Source organism: Crocodylus siamensis, chromosome 12 (genome assembly GCF_052110815.1).
Source record: "Crocodylus siamensis isolate JL-2025a chromosome 12, ASM5211081v1, whole genome shotgun sequence".
Taxonomy (NCBI): domain Eukaryota; kingdom Metazoa; phylum Chordata; order Crocodylia; family Crocodylidae; genus Crocodylus; species Crocodylus siamensis.
The window spans coordinates 2,726,214-2,752,579 of record NC_143406.1 but is presented as its reverse complement, the minus strand read 5'-3'; the positions used below and the strand labels follow the sequence as shown (position 1 = coordinate 2,752,579).

Sequence of the window (26,366 nt, the reverse complement as noted above, 5' to 3'; positions counted from 1 at the left end):
TTTTGTTTCACTCTTCAGCAAAGCAGGTAGAGGACTGCAATCCGATCCGACCACTTGGGGAGGAGGAGAAAGTTGATTTTTTTTTTTTAAAGGTAGTCGTGGGGGAGGATATAAAACCTAAGGGGAGGGGGTGGGGGTGAATGAATAAAAAAAAAAAAAGGGGAAGGAAGGCGGACCCACGTGGTTTAATCGGAGACAGACAGAGATCCCATTGTTCAAAATCAATAAAAAAAAAAAAAAAAAAAAGGCAGACAGCGCAAAAGAAAAAGGGAGCCGGAGGAAAAACTAGAGGACCCTGGAGCTGGAAGGAACCCGCAGCCTTTGCCCGACCGCCGCCGCCCCGAGCAGCTGGGAAGAGTTGGACCACGTTAAAGTTTTTTTTCTTTCTTTCTTTCTTTCTTTTTTCCCCGTTGCTGGAGGGGGCAGGAACCCATCGGCCCCCAAAACAGGTGTTTGAGGGGTTTTCTCCTTCCCCTTCGGGCGGGGGTGGCGGGGGGGACGCTCCTCTTTTTGTGTCCGCCCGCTCGGGCCCCTTCCCCTTCCCCGCGGCCCAGGCCGGGCCGGCCCAGCCGGGCGCCCTGGGTTTGGGGGCTTTCCTCGGCTTTTTTTGGGGGGGGGGGTGCAACATTTTGCAACCCAACCGAGGGGGGCGGCCAGACAAAAGCCGCAGCAGGTGGGGGCGGCGCGGCGGGAGGCAAGGGGGCCGCATTTCGGACTTTCCCGTGACTTTCCAGACTCCTCCCCGCGCGCCGGCGGGGCGGACGCCGCCTTTCCACGCTTCTCTTTCCCCCGGGATTTTCACTTGTTTTGAGGGTGCGGGGGGGGCGCCGGGGCCGCGCCTGCATGCGTGTGTGTCCCCTGCCAGGCGGCGAGATGCCCCGGAGGAAGGCCGGGTGGGAGGCGAGCTCCGGCAACGGGACGGCCCGCAGGAAGCGGCCGGGCCCCGGCGCCGCCGGCCCGAGGAAGCGGGAGGGCGGCGGCGGCAGCAGCGGCGGCGGCAGCAGCGACGAGGACGGGCCGCGCGAGCTGCTGCTGGCGGCCGCCGAGCTGGACGGCGGCCCCGGGGCCAAGCGCGCGGCCAGGGCCGGGCCGGGCGGCGGCGCGGGCCGAGGACAAGCGCTGGTCATCAGCGAGCCCGAGCACAGCAAGGAGCGCATCGTGAGCAGCCGCCGCGCGGGGCCGGGGCCGGGGCCGGGGGGGGGGTGGGCGCTCCCCTCCCCTCCCCTCCCGTGCGCGCGGGGCCCGGCGGGGTCTTGGCACGGCCGCGGGGCTGCAGCCCTGAGCCCCCGGGCACTTCCTTCCTGGCAGCGGGGCCCTCGGGGAGGGAGCGGCCCGTCCTGCGGGGACAACCTCTGCCTCCCGAGAGGCACCAAGTGCGCGGGGCGGGGGGCAGGTTTCTGCTGCGGACAGAAGTCTCTGCACGCCAGCTGGGACTTCCCTCCCCCTACGGGTTGCGGGGCGCCCAATCCTTCTACCCAGGGTAGCAGGGGCTGGCCTTCCAGCCCGGGACCTTCCCCACCTCTCCGTTTTGGAGGCTCGCCTTGCATTCGCCCCACTGCTGCAGCAGGGGAAATTAAACCTGGGGGGGCAGCAGCCCCTTTGCTGCTTGCCCCCGCACCCGGCGAGGAGCACACGTGAAAACCGGTAACCGTGACACGAAAGGGGGCCATGGCCATTTGCGCATAGATGACATCTCAGTTTCTACCCAGGACGGATGCCTGTTATCTAACAGCGGCGAGTTTTCGCGCAGGTGCTCCGTAAGCCCGGCTGGCACCCGCGGAGCAGGCAGGGGTCTCCTTGACTTGCTGGCCCCGCTCCCGGGCTTTTGTGCAGAAATGGGGAGAGCATCCCTCCGCCCTGCAGGAGCAGGGGCAAGCCCTGCCAGGCTTGCCCCGTGGGAGAGCTGGCCCGGGGGGCGGGGGGGGTCTCCGGCCAGGCCAGGGGCTGTGCATTGTCTAAGGGCACTAGCCTTGCTCGGGGCTTTGAGGTTCCCGCCTTGTTTCTGGGAGCCCAGGGAGGGAAGAAGCAGGGGCAGGCGGTGCGCACGCGCAGTGCCGCCCCGGGACGTGGGGAAGCCCTGCTCCTCCTGCAGGGGTCAGGCCGGCAGGGCGCGTGCGCGCCGCGTGCGAGGGAAGCCCGGCTGCCAGGGGGAGGGCCGCAGTGCGCATGCTCCGTGGGAGCTGGGGGAAGCCCAGCTGGTGGCATGGGGCAGGCTGGTGGGGTCTGCATGAGCTTAGTCAGTGCTCTTGCCTCTGCTACCCGTGAGCACAGAGGGGTGTAGGAAGCATGCACTGGATTGCATTCCCCCCCCAGCCAGGCTGGCCTCAGCTAGGACCAAGATCAAGGCAGCTGCATGGCTGAGACTGGGCTGATCTGCACGGTCAAGGGTGGGGATGAGCAAGGCTGCAACCCTGCTCCCCCCCAGACAGTGTAGAAGCCGAGGTCCAGGTCTGCGGGGCAATGCCCGTGTCTGCTGCCGTCTAAGGGCTACGTGGGCTCTGCTTGCAGGGACCCAGGGCTGGAGACTTGAGTCCAACAAGTGAGAGAGATGAAGGCTGATTTGAATAATGTGGATGCGGTTGCTTAGCTCTGCAATGCAAGCAACTGGGCAGTTCCTGTTTTAGTGACTGCAAAGGGGGTTTTTGGTTGGGTTTTTTTTTTTGCATTTGAACTGAATCCTGCATCCTCTTGGGACCTTTATGGAAACAGGTCTCCCAAGAGGCAGTTAGCAGACTTTGAACAGAGGACTCGGTCGTGTCCTAGGTCTTAGCATCTCTGTGAAGATGTTTCCCTACTTAGGGCCCTGATTTGAGCAACTGGCTTTGGAGCTGGGGGGGAGCTGGATGCCCGTTTTGTGGCCATGCACATGGGTCAGAAGGACTCAGTAGTGGCAGAAGCATAAGTGATGGCAAGACAAGTGGGTTGGGTTTTGCTTGTTTTCTCTCTCATTTCTTTGCTTCTCTCATTTCTTGGAGTCTCCAACCAGCAGAGACTCCCCATGCCTGAAGAAGGGTGACTGCTCCCAAAACCTTGCCAAGGACTCTTCCCCAACTACTCAGTTGGTCTAATAAAGATCTCGCATCTACCCAAAGATCCTTGTCTGCCTGGGGGTTTAAAAAGTATTTGTTTGCCTACTAGCTTTTTCCCCCCTCATTGTCAAAGGGAGGCATGTAGCAGCCTGGGGGATTCTTACCTTGCTGCAGACGGCTGTAAATCTCCAGTGATCTTCTGTAAGGAGATTTCAAACTGTCCCTGGTGTAAGCTGTTGAGGTTTCTGTTGAGACTTACAGGTTTGGAGAGCAGGGGCCTGGCATCTCCCGGTGCTTAGCGCATCAGAAAGTCTGTCCTACAATGTCCACAGCTATTGCAAAGGTCAGGTTTTAATATTGAGTCCTTAAGTTGATTTTTTTTTATTATTATTATTTTTCCCCCAGTGCTAGCTGCAGTCTGACTTCATTCAGTCTAACTCAGATTAAGTCGGCTTTCACTGTTTGCCTTGAGGATACGCGATAAGAAACTTGGAGCTTACAAACAGAGCTCAGAAAAATGCTTTGTTTTTCGTTCCTTTGAAGTAGAAGTTGCTTCTGCCTTGGCGTGTGTTGGACGGTTTTTGTTCCCCGCTGTATGGGACTTGGAAAGGGAGGGACCTCCCGTACCGACCTGCTTTGCCAGTAAGGTCCAAGTTCGGCTGTTACCTGCCCACGTCGATGGTTGAGCTCTGCCTGCGTTGCTGAAACCTGCTGTAACGTTCCCTTCTTTTGGATCAAGTAATGTTGGTCATCTAGTGGGAACGTGAGCTGAATTGCACGTAGCACGATCGCACAGTGCTTTGTGCACCGATTGCCATCAGAGGGTTCCTAGACTCTGGGTTTACCGAGATCTACGACGGGAGACGGCTTTAAACCCTATTTACTGACTTCCTCCTGTAGGTCTTCTTGATAGCTGATGGCAACACTATATTCCTTAATGGACAGACGCCTTGAACAGCTTTCCTTGTGCAAAAGATGCATCCTCCTAAATGCGTCTGTTAAAAGGTTGAGCCTCAGCCTTTTGAGGATCCTCGTTCCCTCGAGACACAATTCCACAGTAATTTTAGCTTAGAAATCCCATTTTGCTGATTGAAGATGGTCCAGTCATTTTTTTTCTCCTTTCCTTCATCCCATTTATCTTGCCTCAAATTACACGTTGGAGGGTGTAAGCAGGCAGCAAAGCTTCGAAGAAGGCACTTAACGATCGTGCAAGCTGACTTGGGGGTTAAATAGATCTACGGAGTGGTCTTTCAATGACCAGGCTAAGCCACCTGCTTTCAAGGACACTGGACTTCTTTTTTTCTCAATGAGTTGAATGTTTTTTGTCTCCTTTGCTACATTGATACACACGCGCTATGAGTCTTGTACAGCGTTGCGTTATCCTGCATGGCAAGGGAAGCGAACAGACCGAACACTTGTGTAATCCCTGCTTTTATTAACTTGTCTGATCTGCTAAACCGGCATATCAGTTGGCTCAGAGAAGTCCCCCCCGCACCACGCCCACGACCCTTGGAGAATTGCTAAACTTCAGACTGTATCTTGTGACTGATTTATACCTGAAGGAGAGCCAGTTACCAAAAAAAAAAAAATACTCCGGGATGCCAGACTAAGCTGGTATTGTTATCCTGGCTTGTTTTCCTTTCTGCAAAGAAATCCTCGAAGAATGTTTCAATAAATCTCCAGGATCTTTATCATAATGCCGCCAGCTGCAGTTAGTACCACGTCTTATATTAAAAATGCGCAGACGGGACTTTTATAGCCCTGCTTCCAAGGTATCTGCCACGAGTCCTCTGGCATGTCTGGAGTCGAGCATCTCTCCGACAAAACGCTGGGTGACATCATTGCTATATGCGGTCCTTGCCGTCCGTCGACTGAAATGGCTCATCCTATGGGAAGCAGCTGCCAGAAAGCGGCAAGCGTGTCTGTTGCTCCATTTGCTGATCCTTTAGCTGAAACGTGACCTGGTAGGAGCAAAACCCGTTGCACCAGTAGAGATGCTTACCTCCATAAGCATTTTCTGTTGCTTAAGACAGCTACTTGGCTAGAACAAGAGGTGCAGCATAGGAGGTCATTGGTGCCACAAGAAACAAAGTATTTGGCCCAGCAGTAAAGGAACAGAGGAATCCGGGCTTGGCCTTAAGTAATCGGAGCACTGAAAGTCTTGGCTTTCTAATCTGTCTGGGAAGGCCTCTTTAAATATATTAAGTGGAGCTTAAGCAGGTTTCTTATCAGATTCTCGGCCGTTTCTCTTCCCTTTCTTTTCATCCTAACCACAACGTCTGCCTACAGCGAACTCTTCCCCCACCAAAGTGCAACCGTTACAGGCTCTGGGTTGTTGGAAGGACCTGGACCAAATAAAAATGCAATTCTCTAGGCTTTGTAAAACTAAAGTAAAATGAACCAGCTGTAGTTCGAAGCAACCTCTGTGCTAGGTTGGGGGGATTTTGGTCACTTAAAGATTAGAATGGCTTCCTCTTGGGGTCTTTTTTTTCCACCCCTATCTTTGACTGTAAACACAACTGGGTCTAAGGAGTTCGATATCCAGGTTGCATTGAGCTGCAAGTGTAGCTGAGTGTCTAAATCCCTTGGGGTTGTTTTAAAAATCCCAACCATGTGCTTTAGTTAAAGCTCTAGCATTTGTATCCCCAGTCCTTTGGGTTTACAGCTTCTTACCACAAATAAGTTCAGCTCTCAGTGGTAGCACCTGCATGTCTGTGACCTGCACGTGGGCAGCTTTGCATGGAGGAGAGTGCTGGTTTTGCTTCGAGTTCTCCATCTCTTATAACTTTGGAGCCACACGCTTGGGATGTAAGAGCTGCATCTTTCGAGGGTGCTGAGCACGTGCGTCTTCCACTGATGTCAGCTGGAACCGGGTGCATCTGCCAGCGAGCAAATCAGGCTCGTCGTTTCACGGCTGATGAAGCTATTAATCTCTGAGCATTCAGATTTGAGAATCTCTGATCACCATGTGCACGGCTGGTTGAGAATAAGTGATTCTGTTTGGAAAAAAAAAAGGAGGGGGGTGGTTTCCGTGCTAATGGCTGGCAGGAATTGGGGCATTGGCACTGTGTTTATTGGGCAATGCTGGAGCGGTCGTGAGCTCTGCACAGATAGTGGTAGATAGTGGTCATCGGTGGAAAGCCTTGCTTTGGAAGGGGAAGAGATTGTGGGTGGCGGGAGAAGTCTCCTGGCCAGGTGGGAGGTTTGAAAATGGTGCAGGATGGATTTGACACGACCCATGAGCAGTTGGACCGCTCAGCTTGAAAGAGCTAAGGTTTTTGAGTTGCGTGTTTAATATCCGCTATATCTGTCAACCGCATTCCCCAGCGTAGACGCTGGGTGCCAACAGAAGCTTTTCACCACCTCCTTGAACAGCACGAGTACAAGCAACAAAAGCTGCTTTGTTGGCATAACTTTTTCGCCTACCCAGTGTCATCTTTTTCAAACCTCAAGCCAGTAGGCATATTGGCAAAATTTCATAGTGCAGGCGAAGCCCTGATGTCTTTAGCACTGAGCTTAAGCAGCAATAAGATAGGGCTACCCCTTTTCCTTTTAGTTGTATCCAGAGGCCAATTTGATATGAAGAGTCCCCTCTGAGTGCTTGTGAGTGCAATCTGCAAATACCGGTACAAGCAGGGAGGCTTTGTAAAACAGGCTTGCCGGGTACTGATTTTATTTTCAGCAGATTTCCAAGAGAAAAATCAGAGTTTGAGCAATAAATAATTGACTTAACTGCTGGTTTGCAAGCAACAGCGGTGTTAAATGCAATGCATCCCTCCATGGTTACCTCTAAATGAGTAGGAGCCCTATTAACAGCCTCTCTCGGTCCATGCCATCCTCCTCTCCCTGTAAGTACAGGTGGCTGCAGGTCTGTCACCATTCCCGTTTTCCTCTCCTGCCTTCGGAGCTGATACGTTTCTTTTGCGCTTTTCAGAAACTCGAAGGGTCCAAGTGCAAGGGGCAGCTTTTGATATTTGGAGCAACCAACTGGGACCTGATTGGCCGTAAAGAAGTGCCTAAGCAGCAAGGTAGGAGACACTAAGACGTGGAGATCTCTGGACTGTGGATAAAATGCTAGTATTACTACCGAAGGTGTGGTGCCCGTCTTTACTGTCCTTCCCTGTGTACCAGTAGCATCTAGTCTCTCAAAAATCTTTTTCCTAGTAGAGATGTGTAAGCCTCCAGAATGGACTGTGAAGTCTTCAATTAACTTTTTGCCGATAGTCAAGGGACCCGCAAAGAAATTAAAGTAGAAAGCCTGTTGCCAGAAGGAGAAATCGGGGTGTTGTCTAGCTAGCATCTGATTGAGATCTGTGTGCTGATATGGGTTTTTTTAAGAGCAGGTTAGGCGAACACTTGGCTGGGGTGGGGTGGGGTGGCTTAGTCGGGGATGAGCTTGCCTTGAGCAAGGGGCTGGACTGAATGATCTGAGGGCCTGTCCAACCTGACTTTTCTGTGCTTCTGCGGCTCCGTGAAGCCATTAAATTATGAAGTAATAGGAAAAAACCTTTCTCATTAGGAGGGTGGTGAAGCACTAGAACGAGTTACTCGGAGAGGTGGTGGACTCTCCATCCTTGGAGGTTTTTAAGGCCCAGCTACACAAAGCCTTGGCTGGGATGATCTAGGTGGGGATCGTCCTGAGCAAGGGGATGGACTAGATGCGACCTCCTGAGGTCCTTTCCAACCCTCATTTTCTGTGATTCACTGCCATGAGCTGACAGCGTCCCAGTGTTGCTCGTGTGAAATTGGATGCCATCCACAGCAGTTTCCACTTCATCTCGCATGGTGGTCCTTGTAGAGGGCTTGCTCAGGGAAGTTTGCTACCAAAGACCCTTCCTTGGTGATCTCCTGATTTGGCTTTGATGCGGTCCAGCCAAGATTCGCAGCCCAAGATAGAGGCTCTTGCTTGTGTGGGACAAGATGATGCTCTGGGTTGTTTTGTGTTATGAGTGGCTAGTAATTAATGCTGTTGAGGTTCAGGTTCAGAGGCAAAGTTCACAGAATACAGATGCAGTTTAATGCATGTTCCCTTGTGCTCTCCACACTACCATGCCCCTGCTTTTTTTTCCACCCTTTCAAGGGTAGCATTGCTGCATAGAAACCTGGTCCAGGACAGAGGGGTGCATTCATACCAAGTAGTTAGGAAAGGGGTGTTTCTGTCGCTCGTGTGTGTCTTCCAGTTTCTTCAGTGAAGCTTTTCTTGGCAGCAAGTTTGCCTGAACTCGGTACTGGACAGACATTGCTGGGTCTCTTATAAAGCTGATAAATGTGCAGGCGTTACAGCTGAGTCTACAAAACTTTCAGCAATTCAAGATCTCTACAGTCACAGCCCTCTCCTGTTATCCAAAGGGCACTTGGAAGCAAACTGTACCCCATGTCCATGCTTTGCAGAGCAGTTCTGCTATAATTAATTGTTAGATCATCTTGAGGGTGTAAAACCTGTTGCCTCATTGCCTGAAGATATTGCTTTCTAGGTGTCTGTATTTGCACTGCTTCTATACAAAGAGACCAGAGCGTAACAAAACAGTGGACCCCATTTGGTTTCTCCATTTAACTTTTGGAATCTAATGATGAGTTTTGCCATGTGCGTTGCACACGCCTGTAGGAAAGATGTACAAGTGATCAACTAGAACTTAATCTATATATTTTGTTGCTGCCTATTGAGCTGGTATAGTTGTGGGAGAAGAGAAATGCTCTTCAATGTTTTTCCAAACAGCAGGCAGATTAGATGGGACTAAGGTTTAACTATCCTGATTTTGACTACCCAGAACAAAGTTTGTAATATTTTGGCAACCAAATGGTTTACGCTGGGGGGAGTGTTCTTTCTGAAATGCACCAAGTACTTCACTATGCAATCTAGTAGATGGAGAGGACGTCACATTTTCTCTGAAAAGGAGAGCTGTAGGTCCAACATCCCCACTGATGACCTAATTTTCACAGTGGTTTAGCCCCCCCACACACACACCAGCTTGGAGGCTGTGTGTTACTGAAATATGTCCTTCAAAGCCTTGCTGTGGTGTTCTGTTGCTGGATCATGTGAAAATAGTCACCCCCTCCGCCAGCCTTGACAACCTCTCTGTTATCATGAGGTTCCTCCTTATCTGAATTCATACAGTGCTCTCTTTGTTCCATCTCTGCTTAAAAGACAAGCTGCACCTATTGTGTTCAGCCCAGTAATCTAAAAGTTTACAAAGGAAAGAGGCATTTCTGGTGGTGGAAAGTGTAAAACGGTTGGGAAAGGGAGGGTTTTCTTCCAAAAGTGGAATAACATTTCTAAACCTTGGGGTGAAGACTGGCCTGATCAGATCAGGGGAAGTTTGGGCTAATGGTTAGGACTTGATTTTCCATCTTGGAAGACCTTGGGTGCAGGCAGCATCTGCTCTGCCACAGACTTCCTGTTGGACCAAGGGCAAATCACTCGGTCTCTTAGTGCTGTGGGGTTCTCCCCATATCACAGGTGCGGAGACTAGGGCACAGGCTCGCAACTTTTGTGAGAGCAAATCCTTTAGAGACTTTGAGGTGCTGAAATGCCCTGGTAAAAAGGGGCTGTATAAGTACTAACCATAGCTGCATACTGATGAGATGTGGTGACATTTGATAGGAGGCAGAGCCCAGAGGATTAGACCTTCCAATAACGGCTTAGACAGTGCGAGCTCTGTTTCAAAAAATGGACTGTTTAACCTAATGTTGAACCAGGCTGCGACTGTTTTACGGTCTTTATAGAGTGGGGATCGATCTCTTAAGGATAGGTTATGTGACCACACCATTGAGCAAGGTGACTGCTTTGAATAGTCTCAGGACCATTAATCACAGCTAAAAGCCTATATATAATGTGCCTTATCTCACCGCTGATTCCTGAAGACCGGTGCTGCTTACGCTCTGGATATGGAGCATTGAATTGAGTCAAACCAGTGACTCTGTTCTTTTGTACTATGGGAGAGGCTCCAGCCATGATTGCAACCCCCTTTTTGCTGGGCATAAAGACACCTAATAAGAGACATGTCTGTCCTGTAGAGCTGTGATCTCAACAGAGAAGAGAAACAGAAGCACTAAGAAGCGAGGTGACACTCGAGGGCTGTAGCCACTACTTGGCCTTGCCTGTCTCGGCACAGTTGCCTCCTTTTCAGTGAGGACAATTCATGCTGGAATAGGCAGAAACATCTGCATTGCAAACCATACCAGGAGAGAATTAAAAACCACAGACCGGCTGCGTTCTGGCAGCAGCGCTAGTAACCCGAGCAGCAGCAACGCCCCTCTTAACTTCTCTAAAATGGATGAGTGCCGCCTGATTTCTGATGGGGGTGGGGGGCAGGGAGAGAAGCATGCCCCCACCATGGCATGTCTCTCTCCTGACCCTGCCCGTTGCTCCGTGTGTCTAGCTGCACCATCCCATGGGTAAACGATGCCTTCCCATAATTAACCTTTTCTTTCATAAAAAGTGCTTGCCTCGGCAATCTGTCAGGCATCCAATATTTGCAGTTTAAAACAAGCAGACTGCAACAGTGGCAGCTGCCAGTGATTCAAAGGACCACCTTCTAGGAAACCCCCCTGGGGAGTTGTCTGTGTTGCAGAGTTTGCATGCTAAGGAAGCCCCATTTTTATTTTTTTAAAAAGCAAGTTCAGAGGAACTTTAGCTCTCTCCTGGTTCTCTCTTAACTAACGAGATAATTCTCCCAACACCTTTATGATGCGGCGAAGCATTAAACGCGCAGAATCCAAGATCAGCACTTAATCTAAATCATACGGCTTTGTCACCGGATATGGTAGATCATTGGCGGGCAGACCCCCAGGTCCCTGCCCGGAAGGACTTGCCTCCCAAAGTCCTGATGGAAGGTAACGAGAACAAATCGGATTTTAATACACAGAGTAGCATGCATCTGTCACCAGGCTGGCAGTAGGTAGAGTCAAGTGGAAGCACTTGTTCATGAATGCTCTCCGGTCTCATTGCAATCTGCAGGACTTCCTTGAGCCTTTGCAGGACCAGACCCTCCATCCCTCTATGCCTATGTGCTTGTACGGGCGCATAAACTCGGACAATGTTTGAGATCGCAACTGGGTGCGGTGAAGCTAAACTCGCCAATAATTCTGCATGTCGTCTGAAGTCCCTGGGTGGAGGCACTGCCTTAGAGTCCCATTGTACATAAGGAGCCAACAGAGGCGTGATGGATTGAGTGACTCTCCTTAAGTCAATTAGCAGGTCATAATTTTAGAGCCTCGCTACAGGGCTGTGATCAAAGCCACTTAAGTAGGATGCAGGTAATTGCAAGAGAGCCTCTAATGGGAATCTCTGTGAGGCTATTCTTCCTCTCTGTAAATGAAGCGAATGCTTCATCACTTTGTCAGGATGCCTGTAATTGCTGCAACCGCTTTGTTGGGAAGGGTCTCTCTCTCTTTTTTTTTTGTCTAATTAAGCTGTCAGTAGCAATCAGAGGTGTTAATGTGACTCCTGAATGTCACCAGCTCTTTCTCTCCTCCTGTCTCATGTTGACAGCCAAGGAAAACCCCGTCCGGCCTCCTGTATCCATCTGAGTTTTTGGAGGCTGGAGGTGAACCATGGAAGCTGCGTTGGCTTTATACAGTTATAAGTATGCAAAATACAACCTGGCACTGCTGAATGAAGCAGGTTGCCTGAAAAGTGATGACGACCCCAATTTTTGGATGGTCTGGGCTGACGCAGACAGAGCTAGGTCACCAGCGATTCACCTGCTAAACAGTTGATGCAAAATGTCTTTTGAAGTGATGGTCTTCATGAATGTATCGCTGCCTCTTGTGGTTTTTGGGGGGGGGTTTATTAAAACTGTCTGTTCTCTTCGCAGCTGCTTACCGTAATCTGGGCCAGAACTTGTGGGGGCCGCACAGGTATGGGTGTCTCTCAGGGATTCAGGTACGGACCGTGGTTTCGGGACCATGTGCGGCTCACAGTCTCCTCATCACCACAGAGGGCAAGCTGTGGAGCTGGGGTGAGTAGCCGGCACAAGCGAGGCTTTTTAAGTCTCTGCCGGGATGTGAATTAGCTCAAGACACCGGGTAGGAAGGACAAAGAGCTCAGCGGGCTCCTGCCTGGCTCTGCATTAAAGCGCGGTCCTAGGGCGATAGGTTTTCACAGAAGTGATGAAAAAGTAAATCATTGCAAATTAGTTCCCAGCACGCTATATGGCTTTTGCCCTAGTTCTGACGGGACGCATGGAACTAATTTGTATGTCCCCATGCCAAGTCAGCTAATCTCCTTTGATTTCTCTTAGGAGAACCATATGTAGCATGGGGTCCCAGGAGCCAAAACAGAACTGGGTAGGGTGGAGTGGTCTATCACAAAGACGTTTCAGTGCTTCCCGTTATAGGCTGTGAATCAGACGGATTATCATTCTGATGTTAGGCCGGTGTTTCTCATCCTCTCCCATATTGTGGCTCTCATGTTACAGCTGAAAAGTTTCAGGGCCATTCTCATTTACTGGAGAATAAAAGACACTCGCAGCCCTCTGGAGCTGTTCCAGTCCCCAGTGGTGGTACCCATGCAATAGTTACCATCAACCTGCAAAAGTGGTTTCCACTAGTGCGAGGCCTGGAAGGAACAAATCTTGTATCTCAGCATTACAGAGAAAGCAATGGGGGAAATAAAGGGGTTTCACAGCCTCTGCAGCAGTTTCTTCTTTTTTAGATCGGAGGGCATCACCTATTTACCTGTGGCACGTGTGTGTGTGTGTGCTTCTCTGTAGGGCGTAATGAGAAAGGGCAGCTGGGACACGGAGATACCAAGAGAGTGGATGCTCCCAAACTCATTGAAGTTCTCAGCAGCGAGGTGATTGTGTTGGCAGCTTGTGGACGAAACCACACGCTCGCTCTGACGGGTATGGAAGATGCTTGGAAAGAGAAACTGGTGTTTGAATGATTGCTCTCTCCCTTGCAGAGTTGGGCAGGGAACCTGTGCATCAGAGATCCTGCTTCTAGCTGGGGAAAGATGGGACTTTAATCTACTGCTCGGGTCACACGGAGCTTTTCTTTTGTCGACAAATCCTGGCCTCACTGAAGTCCGTGGGAGTTTTGTCTCATGGGGGTCAGAATTTCACCCTTGCTCTTTTTGTGGCTAAGAACAACTGATATTTTGCCCCTGGAGGGTGGAGAATGCCTTGGCTTTTAAAGATGTGCTTGGACAAGCATTGATTCAAAGGGAGTCTTTGACCAAAGGTGAAAAGGGAAATCTTAAAGGAAATGTTTGCCACCCATGATTCCCCTCTCTTCCACCACTTCTGAAGCACTTGTGATTGGCACAGAGAGGATGATTTTGGCTATTGTTGTTTAGAGGGTCAGAAATGGCCACCAGTGTGCATCCACATCTTGAGACCATGTCTTGGGTAACTATGCCACAAAATGTTGATTATGCCACCAGTTTGCTAATTGCTTTTTCTATCGTGGTCACTTCCTCCTGAACTGTTTGATGTGGGGAGTGTTAAAAACGCTTATTGGCAATTGACTTTTTTTTTCCTTGTGGCCTGGTGTATTAGAACAAGCATCTCTCCCCTGTGTTAATGATTTTTTTTTCCAGCACCTCTGTAATAAGTGAGCTGTAACCTTTTCCCTTCTTCACTACCTCTCCTGTTGTGTTCTAGAGACTGGCTCGGTATTTGCATTTGGAGAGAACAAGATGGGACAGCTTGGCCTTGGTAACCAGACAGATGCAGTTCCCAGCCCTACTCAGGTAAGTGTGACCCCTTCCTCTTGCAAAAAAGGGCAGAGAGACATTTAGTTAGCTACTGCACAAGTCGTCATGTTGGGGCCATATCCAGCATAGCCGTGTTAAAGCCAAGCTCAGGATGAGATCCTCTGCATGGTGGAAAGCAACTGTAGTCCTTGTTGGTCAAGCAAGCGAGGTTCTGTCCCAGTTCAGCTGATACTTTGATCCCCATTATAGCATCTTATGTGAACTTGTGGGTCTTCAAGCCCTTAGCCAGGTTCTTAAATTCCCATAGCTTGGGGTCAAAAACAAGGGCTGAAGCAGTTGGCTGTCATCTGAACCATTTCTGTTTGTTTTCTACTGACAAAATGGACAAGGGGTTCCCAATGCCAGCCTAGATACCAAATAAAATTGACCTGGGCTTTAGAGTCAGTGTTTAGCATTTGGTTCCCTTATAGGCTTGTGGTGGGAACAACAGGAGCAATGGGGTAGTAAAAGATTTCCTTGGCGCCTGAAGCAGACGAAGGGAAGGAGGGGAAGTGGAAGTTGGTCCTGGAAGCAGTCAGGGGAGAAGTCCTAGCTTCTCTCTTCATCTCCTTCCTTTATGTATTTTTTGGTTGCTTATCGAATTGACTTTTCTAGCTATTTCTTTTTTTTTCGTTTGTTCCCCAATCTTAGGGCATATTAAGATAGGGAATTTTTCAGCTAGGCTCACAGAGTTATGCATGCCAGACTGCTGCTGTGTTTGTGCAAATAGTGCTCAACAGAGACACCTGTGCACAATTAAGTGCATGTTTCTCACGCAACCTCTGGCCTTACGCTCCTCGTGCTCCAGGGAAATCTATCTAGTGCCTCTAAAAAGTGAACTTGGGAACAAAAATTCATAAGCTAGAAACCAAGGACTGACATGGCTATTGGTTTTATGGCTCATTATAAACCTCCCTGATCCCTGAATTCTCCCCACACAGAAAGGTCTTTTCTCACCTTTCATCCCTTTTCACAGGCCCTGATTTCCCAGTAACCAGGTTCTTGTCTGCTAATTGGTGGTGTGTTACCCCTGGGGATTTCTCTCCCCACCCTCTTCTAGCGGTTTTTTACTGTGCTGTGTTGGCTGTCACTGCTTAGAGCTGAAGAGTGCCTTGCATTTGAAAGGTTGTCTGACTATCCCAGCTGTAGGGTTTGTCCAAGAAAAGCTAACCCCTGAAGAAATCCTTGCTTTTGCATAAAACATCCAGGTAATTTTGTAGGCGGTAGGAGATTTACGTGTGCATATCTAAAAGCAGCTGTGTTCCCTGTGAAAGCTTAGCCATGCATTTGCCCTGTGAGCTGGGCAGCGTTCCCCGGCCGTCTGGAATCGCACAAGAGTCACTCTGTTTCATCCTCTATTTTCAAATGCTGCTCTTGTCTCCTTTCCTTGCAGATAATGTACAACGGGCAGCCAATTACCAAAATGGCCTGTGGGGCTGAATTCAGCATGATAATGGACTGCAAAGGAAACCTCTATTCCTTTGGGTGCCCTGAATATGGACAGCTGGGTATGGTGGTATATTTTTAAAGGTCTATGTAGTTTTAATATGACAGCAGGCTTTAAATCCAGCCCGAGGCTGCTACCAGGTTTATCGTAGACTGGTGCATTGGTGTAATCAAGGCTATAATGGTAATACGCATCTTATCTCCATCCCCGTCCAGGAGGGGAAGGTGGTCTGATGTTAAAAGCAGAGGAATCTGGCTTCAAAACTCTGCTCTGTTGCATGAGCTGCAGGGGAGGCTGTGCCTCAGTTTCTCCCTCTGCGGCTTGTGAGTGCTTCCTCGGTGGTGCAGTGTATCAGTGGCCATGAAGTGCTCTGGGGTTGTTGGGGTTTTTTTGAGCTGAAAGGGGCAGAGAAATACAACGCTATAGCAATAAAATGGAAGGGAAAGCCGCTGTCCCTTGAGTGTCCATAAACACTCGGCATTTTGAATGCTAGAATGCGTAATACTCTGCCTGCCAGTTTTCTGTGGCTCTGACAATGATGCGCCACTGTGAATCCCGGCAGTGCCTTGAATTATTCATGAATGGCACTTTGTCTCGGAGGTTAATGTCTCGTGGCTGTGATCTCTGGAACGGGGAGTGCATGTGCTTTGCTGTCATGGAGGCTTTTTGCACAGACTGAGCTGCTGCTGGGGTGTCTGCGTGCTTGGAGGGGGGCGAAGGAAGGCAGGGAGCCAGCCTGGCAGGTTTGTGTCGGGAACTGCAGCTTGCATGGGTCAGACTGCAGGATGCCTTTTGGGGACAGTGGGCTGAAAAAGAGTGAAATACTTTTGCCAGGAAAAGGTATTACAAAAATATTTGTTTTCCTTGCAAAAGCGTGAAAGGAGTAGGGGTGGAGGATCTCCAGAATGGCACATAAGGAGAATCCTTCTTCTGCTTCCTTTGCACTTCCCCTTTAGTTAGAATAGCATCTGCCTTCTGTTCAGCATTTAGACAGCACCCAGTACGATGGGACTGCAGTTTGTGAATGGAGCTCTCTGGCCATTGGCACTGCCACTCTGTGAAAGACGGCACAGGTTGCATGTGACAAGTATGGCAAGCTTTGCTCTTCAGGAGGGGTATACACTCTGACTCGAACAAGGTTACTGATTTGGGATGGGGATGGTCATCGCTTGCATGCTCTGCCAGGGGGTGGTGTTAGTTACACTCAGACTTGCATCTCCTTTTAGCATCCTGCCCGTTTCCCTTGTTGCAGGGCACAACTCCGACGGGAAGTTCATCGCCCGTGCTCAGAGGATAGAGTACGACTGTGAGCTGGTGCCGCGGCGCGTCGCCATCTTCATTGAGAAGACAAAAGACGGGCAGATCCTTCCTGTCCCCAACGTGGTCGTGCGAGATGTTGCTTGTGGCGCCAACCACACAGTAAGGCTGAGATTCATTCAGACCCTCTGTAGCACAGCCAGGAGATCTACCTGTAGTCCTGGCCATTGATGGCCCTCAAGCACCTGCTGGGTCTTGACTTGATGAGCTCCCTCTCGGCTTGCTGTGTAGTTAAACTGCCCCGAGTGGCTGGCAGTCAGGTGGCCTCTCTTACAAATCAGACTTTACACGTGCTGGAGTCTCATTAGTGACAGAGCCACACTGAAAATTTCTTCTCTGGTCCCAAGTATCCAGGTTGTAGCTGTATTGGTCTAGATGAAAAAGCAATTAGGACTCTTAATAGAGAGATCTTTTATTAGACTGGCAACATTTTTGCAAAAAAAAAATCTTTCGTTGCAAGCTTTCAGGCACCAACATCATGCGTCGGGCATTGGAGAGAAGATTGTAAAAGTTCTCCTGGGTAGAAATGAAAGTTCATATTTCATAGGATTTCGCAAAGGAGTCCATTCATAGCTGGTATGAAGCTCTCACCTTCTGTGATGATGCATATTACCTTGAAACAAAGGCAGGGGCAGTGTCTCAGGTTTCAGGTTGTCACAGTTGCTTCCCACTCTCTGGTCCCAAGCGTTCAAGGGGTTTAGGCTCCAGAATTTCAGTTTGTCCCCAACCGTAAAAAGAAGGGATAAATGGGTTTTAAATGGATCTCATTTTACTTATTTCCATCAGCCTAGACAGAAAGTCCCTCCACTCTAGCCAGCAATCGCACGAGGCTGTACGCTGTTTGAAAGCCTGGAGAACATATTGCAGAGGGTTGAGTATAAGACTCATGATGCCCATTGAAACTTTCCAAGGGACAATTGCATTCAGCAACTTTTTTTTTTTAATTTGTTTCAGACTTGGGCAATTCATTTGGCAGCAAGCTGGGGAAAGTCACAGATCATCAGCTGCCACAGGCCTGCGATGGCCGCAGCCATGTTCATCTTCTGTATCTCCCTGCTGTGCTTAGGTGTTGCATCCAGTGTGTGTGTGTGATCACATTAGGACTCTTTATTTGCACTAGGTGTGTCCTAATCCCATTGGATTAAACCATTAATGTAAAGGTTTTGAAATGCATCATCATGGATGCAAGCAAAACCCTTCACTCCCAGATGACTGATCCTACAGGCAGGGGCAGCAGGGATTATAAAGCACTTCATGGAAGGAAACGCATGTGGCTCACAGGATGCTAGCAGAGTAATAGCCTCTCTTCCAGTTACTGGTAATGAGGTGTTTCTTCTGACTGCTGCTGCCCTGTGACTTAACTCCCTTAGTCTTGGAGGTCAAGTCCTGCAAAACAGCTGTATTGTTGTGGAAACGCACCACGCCAGGGCCTGGTAGGACTCACTGCTGCGAATGCCAGGCACTGCCTCTCTCTGCATGGATTAGCATCAAGCCTTGGAAGAAACCCTTTGGGGCGGGAGGAGTTCCCTCCTGCCATTTTTAATCAATATTGAAGTATGAAGTTGACTGAATTACCAGGCTGCCTCGAGCCGGAGCCCTTTTTGCTTCTGGCTTTATTGCCGTGGCAGGGGGAGAGAGAAGATGTGCAACTTCATAGTTAAGATAAGAGTGGCAGAATGGGCTGGCAGGAAAAAATGAGTTGAATTTTCTTTTTAATGCACCATCTCAGCAGATCTGCAAGAAGCGTCAGTTGATTTCTGTGCCTCAGATACTGCTTCAGTCCGTAGGGCAGGACTAATGATCCGTTCCGTGAGCACCGGGGATTCCTCTTCCTCTGCCTTTTAACTCAAAACCGTGTTGCCCTCTCTTCCCCACAGCTTGTTTTAGACTCCCAGAAGCGCGTCTTCTCCTGGGGCTTTGGTGGGTATGGCCGGCTGGGCCATGCCGAGCAGAAGGATGAGATGGTGCCAAGGCTGGTTAAGCTCTTCGACTTCCCGGGGCGTGGGGCAGCTCAGATCTACGCTGGATATACCTGCTCCTTTGCTGTCAGCGAAACGGGTCAGTTGAGCCATCTTGATGCTAAGACCCTCGTGGTATGAAGCTGTTATTCAGCCCAAAGCCTCTTATCTATTTGGGATCCACCTCTCAGTAGCAGGCGTTGAGAACTTGCCTGCATTTTCCCGGTATCTTTAAAACAACTTGGAGTATGTTAACCAGCCCGGTCTGCCTCATCTCTACAGATCTAAGCTGTTGACTTGCATAAACCATCTCTTATTTTCTATCATATCCTTGAACGGTGATTCAAAAAGACTTCTGCGTTGGAGTCTCTCAAGTCTGACGTGGGTGCATGTGTTTGCTGTGTCTTGCAGGTGGCCTCTTTTTCTGGGGGGCCACAAACACGTCCCGCGAGTCGACCATGTACCCCAAAGCTGTGCAAGATCTCTGTGGCTGGAAAATCCGCAGCTTGGCCTGTGGGTAAGTGACAGCTCCTGTTTTAGGAGCCAGGGGGACAACGAACCCTTCTCTGCTTTGGCTTGCTTGGATGGTATTAGCAGTGGTGTCGTTGCACACATCTCCACGTTCAAAGGGCCCTGCCAATAGGACAGTGGCCTGTTGCTCACCTGGCGTGTATGAAACAGCTCCTAGAACGAGACTAACCTACAGGAAGTTGAGTCGGTCATCATGAGTTGAGTCTTGCTCTACTTGGCAGAGACTGGCAGTGCGGTTGAATATTTTTTTTTTCTGACTCTGTGTAAGGGGAAAAGCTGCTGGATGTTCTCAAAAGTAAGAGAGGAGGGTAGGCAGCCTTGTGGCCTGGTTAGAGCAGGAGGGGTGAGGAAATGGCCTGGAATACACGAGTGTTTGAGTTAAAATAAAGTCCTCTTATTGCTCAGTGCCCCTTGTTGAGAGAGGTTCAGAGAGCCCATCGCAAGATGGCTGGGGTGTGGGGATTGGTGAAACCTGGACGGGAGAAGAAACTCAGGGTTGCAAGTCAAACCTGTCTAATGGTTTCTCAGTTAAATCAGCAAATTGTAACACCTCTTCTCTAAAGCTGGTTGTAGCACCTCGCCCTCACCTGTGGGCATCTGTGCTTCTAGGATGCTTAGTGGATTTAATAGATACTTTGCTTGTATATAATGGGAGCTGTTTGAACAGCTTGGGTATGAAAAGGTAGTCATTCTGTCTCTTCCCTGCACCCTTCAGGAATCTTTTCTAACTCCCTTCTCTCCACTAACCTCTCCACCCTCTCCTGGTATCTGGCCCCTTGTCTCACACCTTTTCTCTTTGTGTCCTCTCTCTAATTGCAGGCTCTTTAAAAGGTATTCCCCACCCTGTTTGGAAAGCCCTTTGTAAATAGACCCGCAGCTGGTTTTGCTAGGATGCAACCCTGGAACCACATGCAAAAAGTTTGGATCTTTATGGTCTGACTTTAGGATTCCCTTCTCCCATTCCCCACCCAGCTACCTTTGTGCCTTTTCTTTTGTTGCTAGAAGTAACTTCTGCTATAGCATTGTTCTCTGAAGGAGCTTCCTAGGTGACTCACTCAAATCCCTGACAAAGGGGTAGTTGTGTGTTGATAGAAATGGCAAGGGAAACCCTTTAAAAAATCTAATAATGTTGGTTTTTAATGCAACCTCTCCTTGATGTTCAGCGAATGGTTACGGTGCTGTTCAGACAATAGTTGGTTACCAGTGAATGACAAGGGTGATCTGTTTTAAGCCTTGATCTTGCAATCTGATCTGTATGGATGGGCTCCTGAGTTCACTGGGTCTCTGCTGGGGTTCACATCCTCCAACATTTGGAAAGCAGGGACCATGGTGCAAGCATTCAAAAACTACTAAGGGCAGTTCTTTTCTGGTGCCATCTGACATGGGAAAGGCAGCGCAGGCTGGTTGGCTGCCAGGGGAGGACATGCAGACAGACCGTGTAGCAGTAACAGCTCATGTACCTGTTGCAGGAAGAGCAGTATTATTGTGGCTGCAGATGAGAGCACAATCAGCTGGGGTCCATCTCCAACCTTCGGTGAACTGGTAAGGACTTGCTCAGAAACCCCAGCACCGCTGGCGCAGTACCAGGGACATTAGATTACAAGCAGATTGCAAAGTTGTGGCTTTTATTTTTAACACAGACTTGCTGTAAGCCTGTCGTCTCAAAGCGAATGGGAAGGGAGTGTTCAACTGACATTTGTTTCATTTTAAGTTAGCTACAAGAGGGCTCTTTTTTTTTTTGGCATTTAACACATGCTACAGATAAGTCCAGAAAATGCAATGATCAGATTCCTGTTATGCAAGAGGGGAAAAAAAGACCACCCAAACAAACCCTTGTGCACATCCATTGTGTGTGCATGTGTGTACCTGCTCTCTGTGTACTCTTCTCCCAAAGAAAATGGGTGAAATGCTCTTAGTCTGGAAGATGGGGAATTTGTGTGAGAGGCAAGTGTGGGTGCCCCTACTACAGATTTAATTGAGTGCTACGCCCAAGTAAGTCCAAGTGAGCTTCACAAAGAGCTGGAAAGGCTCAGCATTGCCTTCTGCCTCTGGGAGGTGAGTGACTTCATACTAATGCACCTTCTTGTGTCTAATTACTGAACATTTTATCTCACCACAAATGTTTGGGCTCACAGTTAACAGTCTATTTATCGCGGTCCTTAAGAGCTATTAGACCATGAGGTGGTGTGACACAGCCCACAGCAAAGAGCTATCTCGGATAGGCACCATTTTCTCCTGGAAATCCTAGCATTTTACTCGGGGCGTCTGTAAATTTTATGTTGGTCTCAAACTGCTTTTTGATGCGACTCGTAGAATGATACTGCCCCAATCTGTCTCTCCTTAAATTGCTACAACATTTGATTACTCCTGTGAGCTTTTCCTGTGCTGCCTTGCTGTTTGCCTCCTCAAGGGCCCTAGCTGACTGTGGTGGAGCAGAAAGGAGTCTTGGTTCCTCACAGTCTGGCCCGCAGGCTGCTTGCAAGTCCAACGGGTTTCTTTATGTGCACATTTTTATTGAATTTCCCATGCATTCAGGTGGAGCAGTGTATTGGCTTGTTCAGTGTCAAATGAATAGATGTGTAAGACTCTGCAAGACCGGTAACATTTGCAGAACTTCAGGGTCCAGAAGATTTTTTTTTTTTCGTCCTCCTTCTGGACTTTAGGAATTTTTGTTCAGTTTTGTGGGGGTTTTTTAATTGCTCGTTCTTCCCAAGTCTCTGCTGGCCTTGCTTACAGGCAGTTCGGCCCGTGAGAGTCACTCACCTCCATGCCTTTCCTTTCCGCGGAGCTACATCAGAAGCCAGTGCAAATCAAAGGAGCGAGCAATAAATAGCACAGTCCAGGTCCTTGGAACATGGCAAGTCTGTGATTTTTTTTTGATATATTTTTTTTTCCCCTGGGTGATCTTACAAGTGTCCCTCTGCATTTTGCTTTATCAGGGCTACGGGGACCATAAACCCAAGTCTTCTACTGCAGCTCAAGAGGTGAAAACCCTAGATGGGATTTACACAGAACAGGTGAGAGGAGACCAGCCAATGCAAATGGTAGCGATTTGGGACTGCAGTGTGGGAGGCTTGCTTCAGGTCTCCTGAGAGCCTTGTCCTGTTAAGAGTCTCGTTCCTCTTGGTAACTTTGCATCATAGGAGTTAGATTCCTGGGTAAGCCCCAGACATTGGGCTATGGGGTTTTGTTTTTTTTTTTATGCAAAAGACACCAGCAAGCAGGGGAGGGCACCCTGCCTACATTCACGTGGATGCTGGAAGGCACTGGTATGCAGAAGCTTCCCGAGATGACACGGCTCTGAGCGCTATCTAGGAATAGAGCTGGTTCAGGCAGAGTTGCTTCTGGATGGGGTGTGGGGGATGAAGCTTAGTCTTCATCAGCAAAGAGTAAAGTTGCAATGGAGAATGAAAACTTCATGGGGTAAAAGACTGAATAGGTTCCAGGCCTCTTAACATCCATCAATCCACTCCTCTTAAACCAGCACATAAATAGACCAGACCCTGACACACTACCCCTCCTGGTGACATCTGAGCTGGATGACTCTATCTATTCTAATTGTCGCCATGGCGCCTGCAGTATAGTATATTCGTTGTCTCCAGCTGCAAGCTTCCTATGAAGAGGCAGAAGACTATAGGGGTGGGACAGACAGTTTTCTGCTTGATGCTGCTTCTTGCACATTATTCCTCTCCAGAGGCTTTTTTTTTTAAGAAGCTGCAGATCATAAATTAATTTAGGGTTATTCTAATCCCTTGCTGTTATCTAGCACTTCTCAGCAATAGGACTCAGAACACGTTACAAAGCCAGCCAGTAGCATTATCCCCATCTTTACATGGGGAAAGCTGAGGGACAGAGGGGGAGGGGGACCGGTCAGGGGCACCCACCGGGGCAGCAGCAGAGCTGGGACAAGAGCCCAGGCCTGGGTGAGTCCGGCGCAGCATCAAGCTGCCTCTGGGCTTGGAAACTTGTCCAGTTCACGGGTAGCGGTGGAAGCCTCACATCGTGCTTCGGGAGGCAAAACGCTGAATTAATTCTGTCTTGCTAGGTGGCCATGGGCTATGCCCACTCTCTGGTGATAGCCCGAGATGAAAGCGAAGCGGAGAAAGAGAAGCTAAGGAAGCTGCCGGAGTACACCCCGCGCACCGTCTGACGAGGCCAGGGACCCGCGCGCTTACCAAGGCAGCTCTCCTTTCCGATGTGCACTGGGACGCAACGTTGTACGAAGAGATTACAGACCGACATCGAGACCAGACCGATGTGTTTTGTTAGACTTCCCGAGGTTCAGTTTTATAAGCAATTCGCAGTTTTAACTACCTGTTACTGTAAGATTTAATTTTTTTTTCCCAAAGTGTTTTTTGTTTCTTTTAAATGTTTAAAATATTTGCTTGTTGCTGACAAGTTCCCATTCTGATGCAAATGGCAGGACCTTTTGGCATATATGTTAGTTAGACCACTTATTTTTGGCTAGCGATAGAACAGTACCTGGCACGGGAGAAGGTCCAACGTGTTGCTTGTTGTATTTAACGGAGGAAAATCCCTGTTGTGAGCCAAGAGCTCAAGGGGTAGATTTTTCCCAAAGGCACAGATGCCACCTTACACCTCCCCACCAAGGGAAATTCAGCACCAAAAACCCAGCTGTGCCTGCGGGAATCTACCCCCGGGGTTCTGGGACCACTTCTCTGGTGAATGGGGGATACCCAAAAGTTGGCTTGAAGAGAGCGCTCTAGAAATAAGCTTCCACTTTCGTTTTTTGTTTTTTTGGTTTTTTTTTTAAGATGGTGGCCTCCCTTGTATTTCCAGGGGGTTGCCAGAGAAAAAGAGTGTATAAATCACAGGACTGACTCCTGCCTGTTTCTTGGCTTTCTCATTTCACATTTTGAAACAAGCACCCCTTTTGTGCTATCTGATTCTTCTGTCCCCTTCCCTACAAGTTTTAAAACCCAGTTCGCCTAATTAAAACAACTGTGGGTCAACATTTTCCAAGGTGGCCCTGTGGTTTGGATGCCTTCATTTACAGGTACCCAACAGAGACTTGTTGGACCCACTCTTCCGGAGGTGCTGAGACTCAGCGCAGGGGCTCAGCACCTCTGGCATATCAAGCAATGCAGGTGTCAGGTTGGCCACCCACAACAAGCCAAGGTTTGCTTTTAAACACATTGTCACTAATGAGTTTCCCCAAGTGCGGATTCATGACAGGGTGAGGCTTTAACAGCAGCTTGCTGCTGAATGGCTCAAGTCTCCAGAAATGAGCCCAGGTGAAGACCCCTCTTCTAACCCCCTTGAATTTGGCAGCGAGGAGGTGAAGTCTAGATTTAAACACTTTCTGGCTCCACGAGTGCAAAGTTGAACCCCTGCCTGCATCTTTGCAGTGTCCGGGCCTCGGGCAGCTGAGAAGTTGGCGTTAGTCAGCCCCTTTTTCCATCACAGCCTGCACCCCGTCCCCTTAAATTTCAACAAAAATCTTTTTTTTTTCCAGAAGAGCTTCCACCATTTTTGACAGTACTTGCAGGGAGATCTCAATTTATCTTCATGGCTTTGGGGGTTATTGCCTCCTCCTGAACCTTGTCCGTTCAGTCAAACCCAGTTTCTCCAGACTGGAGGTTGGGCAGGTTCGGGTCACTCTGTGCTGGTGTCGCTGGAGAAAACTCTTGTCGACATCAATGTACATAAGTGCAGCTCCATCAGGAGGCCATCTCTGTGCTTGTCTTTTGTCCAACTGTTGAAACCAATTGGCTTTTCTGGCAGAGATGCTAAGAGTCCATGGACAGCTCTCCCCGGGAATGGTGATCCGATATCTGCCAAAAGTTCCTCCTATGCTGAGGCTCTGCGCTGTGCTGGAGAAACAAGGTGCCTTTTCGCAGAGTGCTCTGCTCTGTCTCCACACACGCACACACACGAAGGTGGTTTTTCCTTTCTGATTTCACTTGGCAAGTTGCACTGATTTCTAGAGGCAACATTTGCTGACATGCTGTTACATGGCGGTTCTGGGATTCTTGCAGTACTTATTGAAAGTTTTTGGGGTTTTTTTTTTTTAATTTTTCATTTCATTGTGTTCAGAGTTTAAAAACTCCTTGAACATGGAGAGCAGCCGGGTGGAAAAGTCCCGCAGTTGGATCTTTGTGCTGTTCTAACTTGCAGCTGTCGGCCTTCCCCACTTGCAAGATCAGTGGCCTCCGTCTTGTCCATAAAAAGATTTTTCCACCCTCTTCTTTTGCAGTTAGTCTATTAGTTTTAATAGGAGTCTTTAAATTGACTTCAATAGAGATCAGACTTGGGGGGGGGAAAAATTCCTTGAGAGGTGGGATAGTCCTCAGTATACCAGTTATCTAGTCACCCGCCCAGTCTCTGTATGGTCAGGGTTGAATGGTAGCATCAAAAGACCAAGGAAACGGAAGCGACCCTTTTTTATTACCAGGAGCATGTGTGTGCAGCTGTTCAACCACGTTCAATCCTAAATCTTTCCATAATGCACAACTTACATTTTGAGTAGCTGATCTGAGGCATCTAGAATTTATCATGTTTTGGGTTGTATTTTTTTTGGCTCTCTAATATCTTCCAGAAGCACCGAGTTCCTGCACTTCTGCTTGAAAAATTAGTGTCTCAGTCGTTCAGCACCTGGTCAAATGGGGCTCTCATGTCTTGTGTGGGATGGCCCAGGTCAGAAGGCCTGAAAGAAAAAAGCTGACAGAGATTTGTTCTGAGAGTTTGCTGAACTCCAGACTCGCCTAAGCCTTTTCACCAAGTTGCAGTTAGGACCCATCTTGTCACTTTTTTTTTTTCCCCTCTCTCTCTCCGGTTTGCAGTGCAGAAATGTATGAACTCCAGAATAAGCATCTCTTGGCAGACCCTGCGGTTCACGCTGGTGGCCGTTCATGGATGTCTTACCGGAGTAGACGGAGGATTTATCTTGTAACCGCTTGACAAGATAGCAAACTTCAGCACTGGGGTTTGTAACTCTGGCCTTTCTGAGACTATGTGACTGCAGGCGCTAGAAGCCGAGTTTCACCTAAGGCATGGTGAGTGTGGGCTTGTTTAGTTGTTTTCTCTAACCGTCGAAATCCACCCGGGAGATGGTTTGGAGAAAATAGCAAAACATAAAATTGTCCCCCAGACTGCAAGCCCCAAAGGGAGCCATCCCTTTGAATGCAATCGTGGACTCATTACAAGTTAAACGATACTTAGGTCCTCATTAACTTTTCCCCCTCAGCTGCCTTCTCCTTGTTCTGACAGCGTGAAAGTGAAGGAGGGCCTAAGAAAAAGGATCTTGGAAGAAGTTTTTTAAAATTTTAGGCGAGATGAAAGGTTCCTGGTTTAGTGCTGTAATTGTCTTCTCATGTTTTTTATATTTCTTGGAGTAAATGTTTAAATAAACAACGTCATTGTGTACA

General features: G+C 49.0%; 1 protein-coding gene across 2 annotated transcripts; it reads left to right on the top strand.

Moving 5' to 3' along the window:
• The first annotated feature begins 261 nt into the window (after positions 1–261).
• On the top strand, positions 262–26,366 carry RCC2 (regulator of chromosome condensation 2). Of its 2 annotated transcripts, none has more exons than XM_090023755.1 (13): positions 262–449; positions 866–1,158; positions 6,964–7,057; positions 11,846–11,989; positions 12,743–12,874; positions 13,634–13,722; positions 15,119–15,233; positions 16,425–16,591; positions 18,367–18,547; positions 18,859–18,964; positions 20,448–20,520; positions 21,715–21,835; positions 21,918–21,995. In XM_090023755.1, exons 2-12 carry the CDS (start codon positions 874–876, stop codon positions 21,805–21,807), a joined length of 1,479 nt encoding a protein of 492 aa, XP_089879881.1. In that variant the 5' UTR covers positions 262–449; positions 866–873; the 3' UTR covers positions 21,808–21,835; positions 21,918–21,995. The 2 variants fall into 2 exon arrangements, with proteins under 2 accessions (XP_089879881.1, XP_089879880.1); XM_090023754.1 differs by lacking the exon at positions 21,715–21,835 and adding an exon at positions 23,024–26,366 and having other exon boundaries at positions 266–449.

Coding starts and splice junctions, on each gene's coding strand:
- RCC2 (XM_090023754.1), top strand. CDS start 874: ATGCCCCGGAGGAAGGCCGGGTGGGAGGCGAGCTCCGGCAACGGGACG. Junction 1,159..6,963: donor AGCACAGCAAGGAGCGCATC/GTGAGCAGCCGC, acceptor TGCGCTTTTCAG/AAACTCGAAGGGTCCAAGTG. Junction 21,996..23,023: donor ATGGGATTTACACAGAACAG/GTGAGAGGAGAC, acceptor CTGTCTTGCTAG/GTGGCCATGGGCTATGCCCA.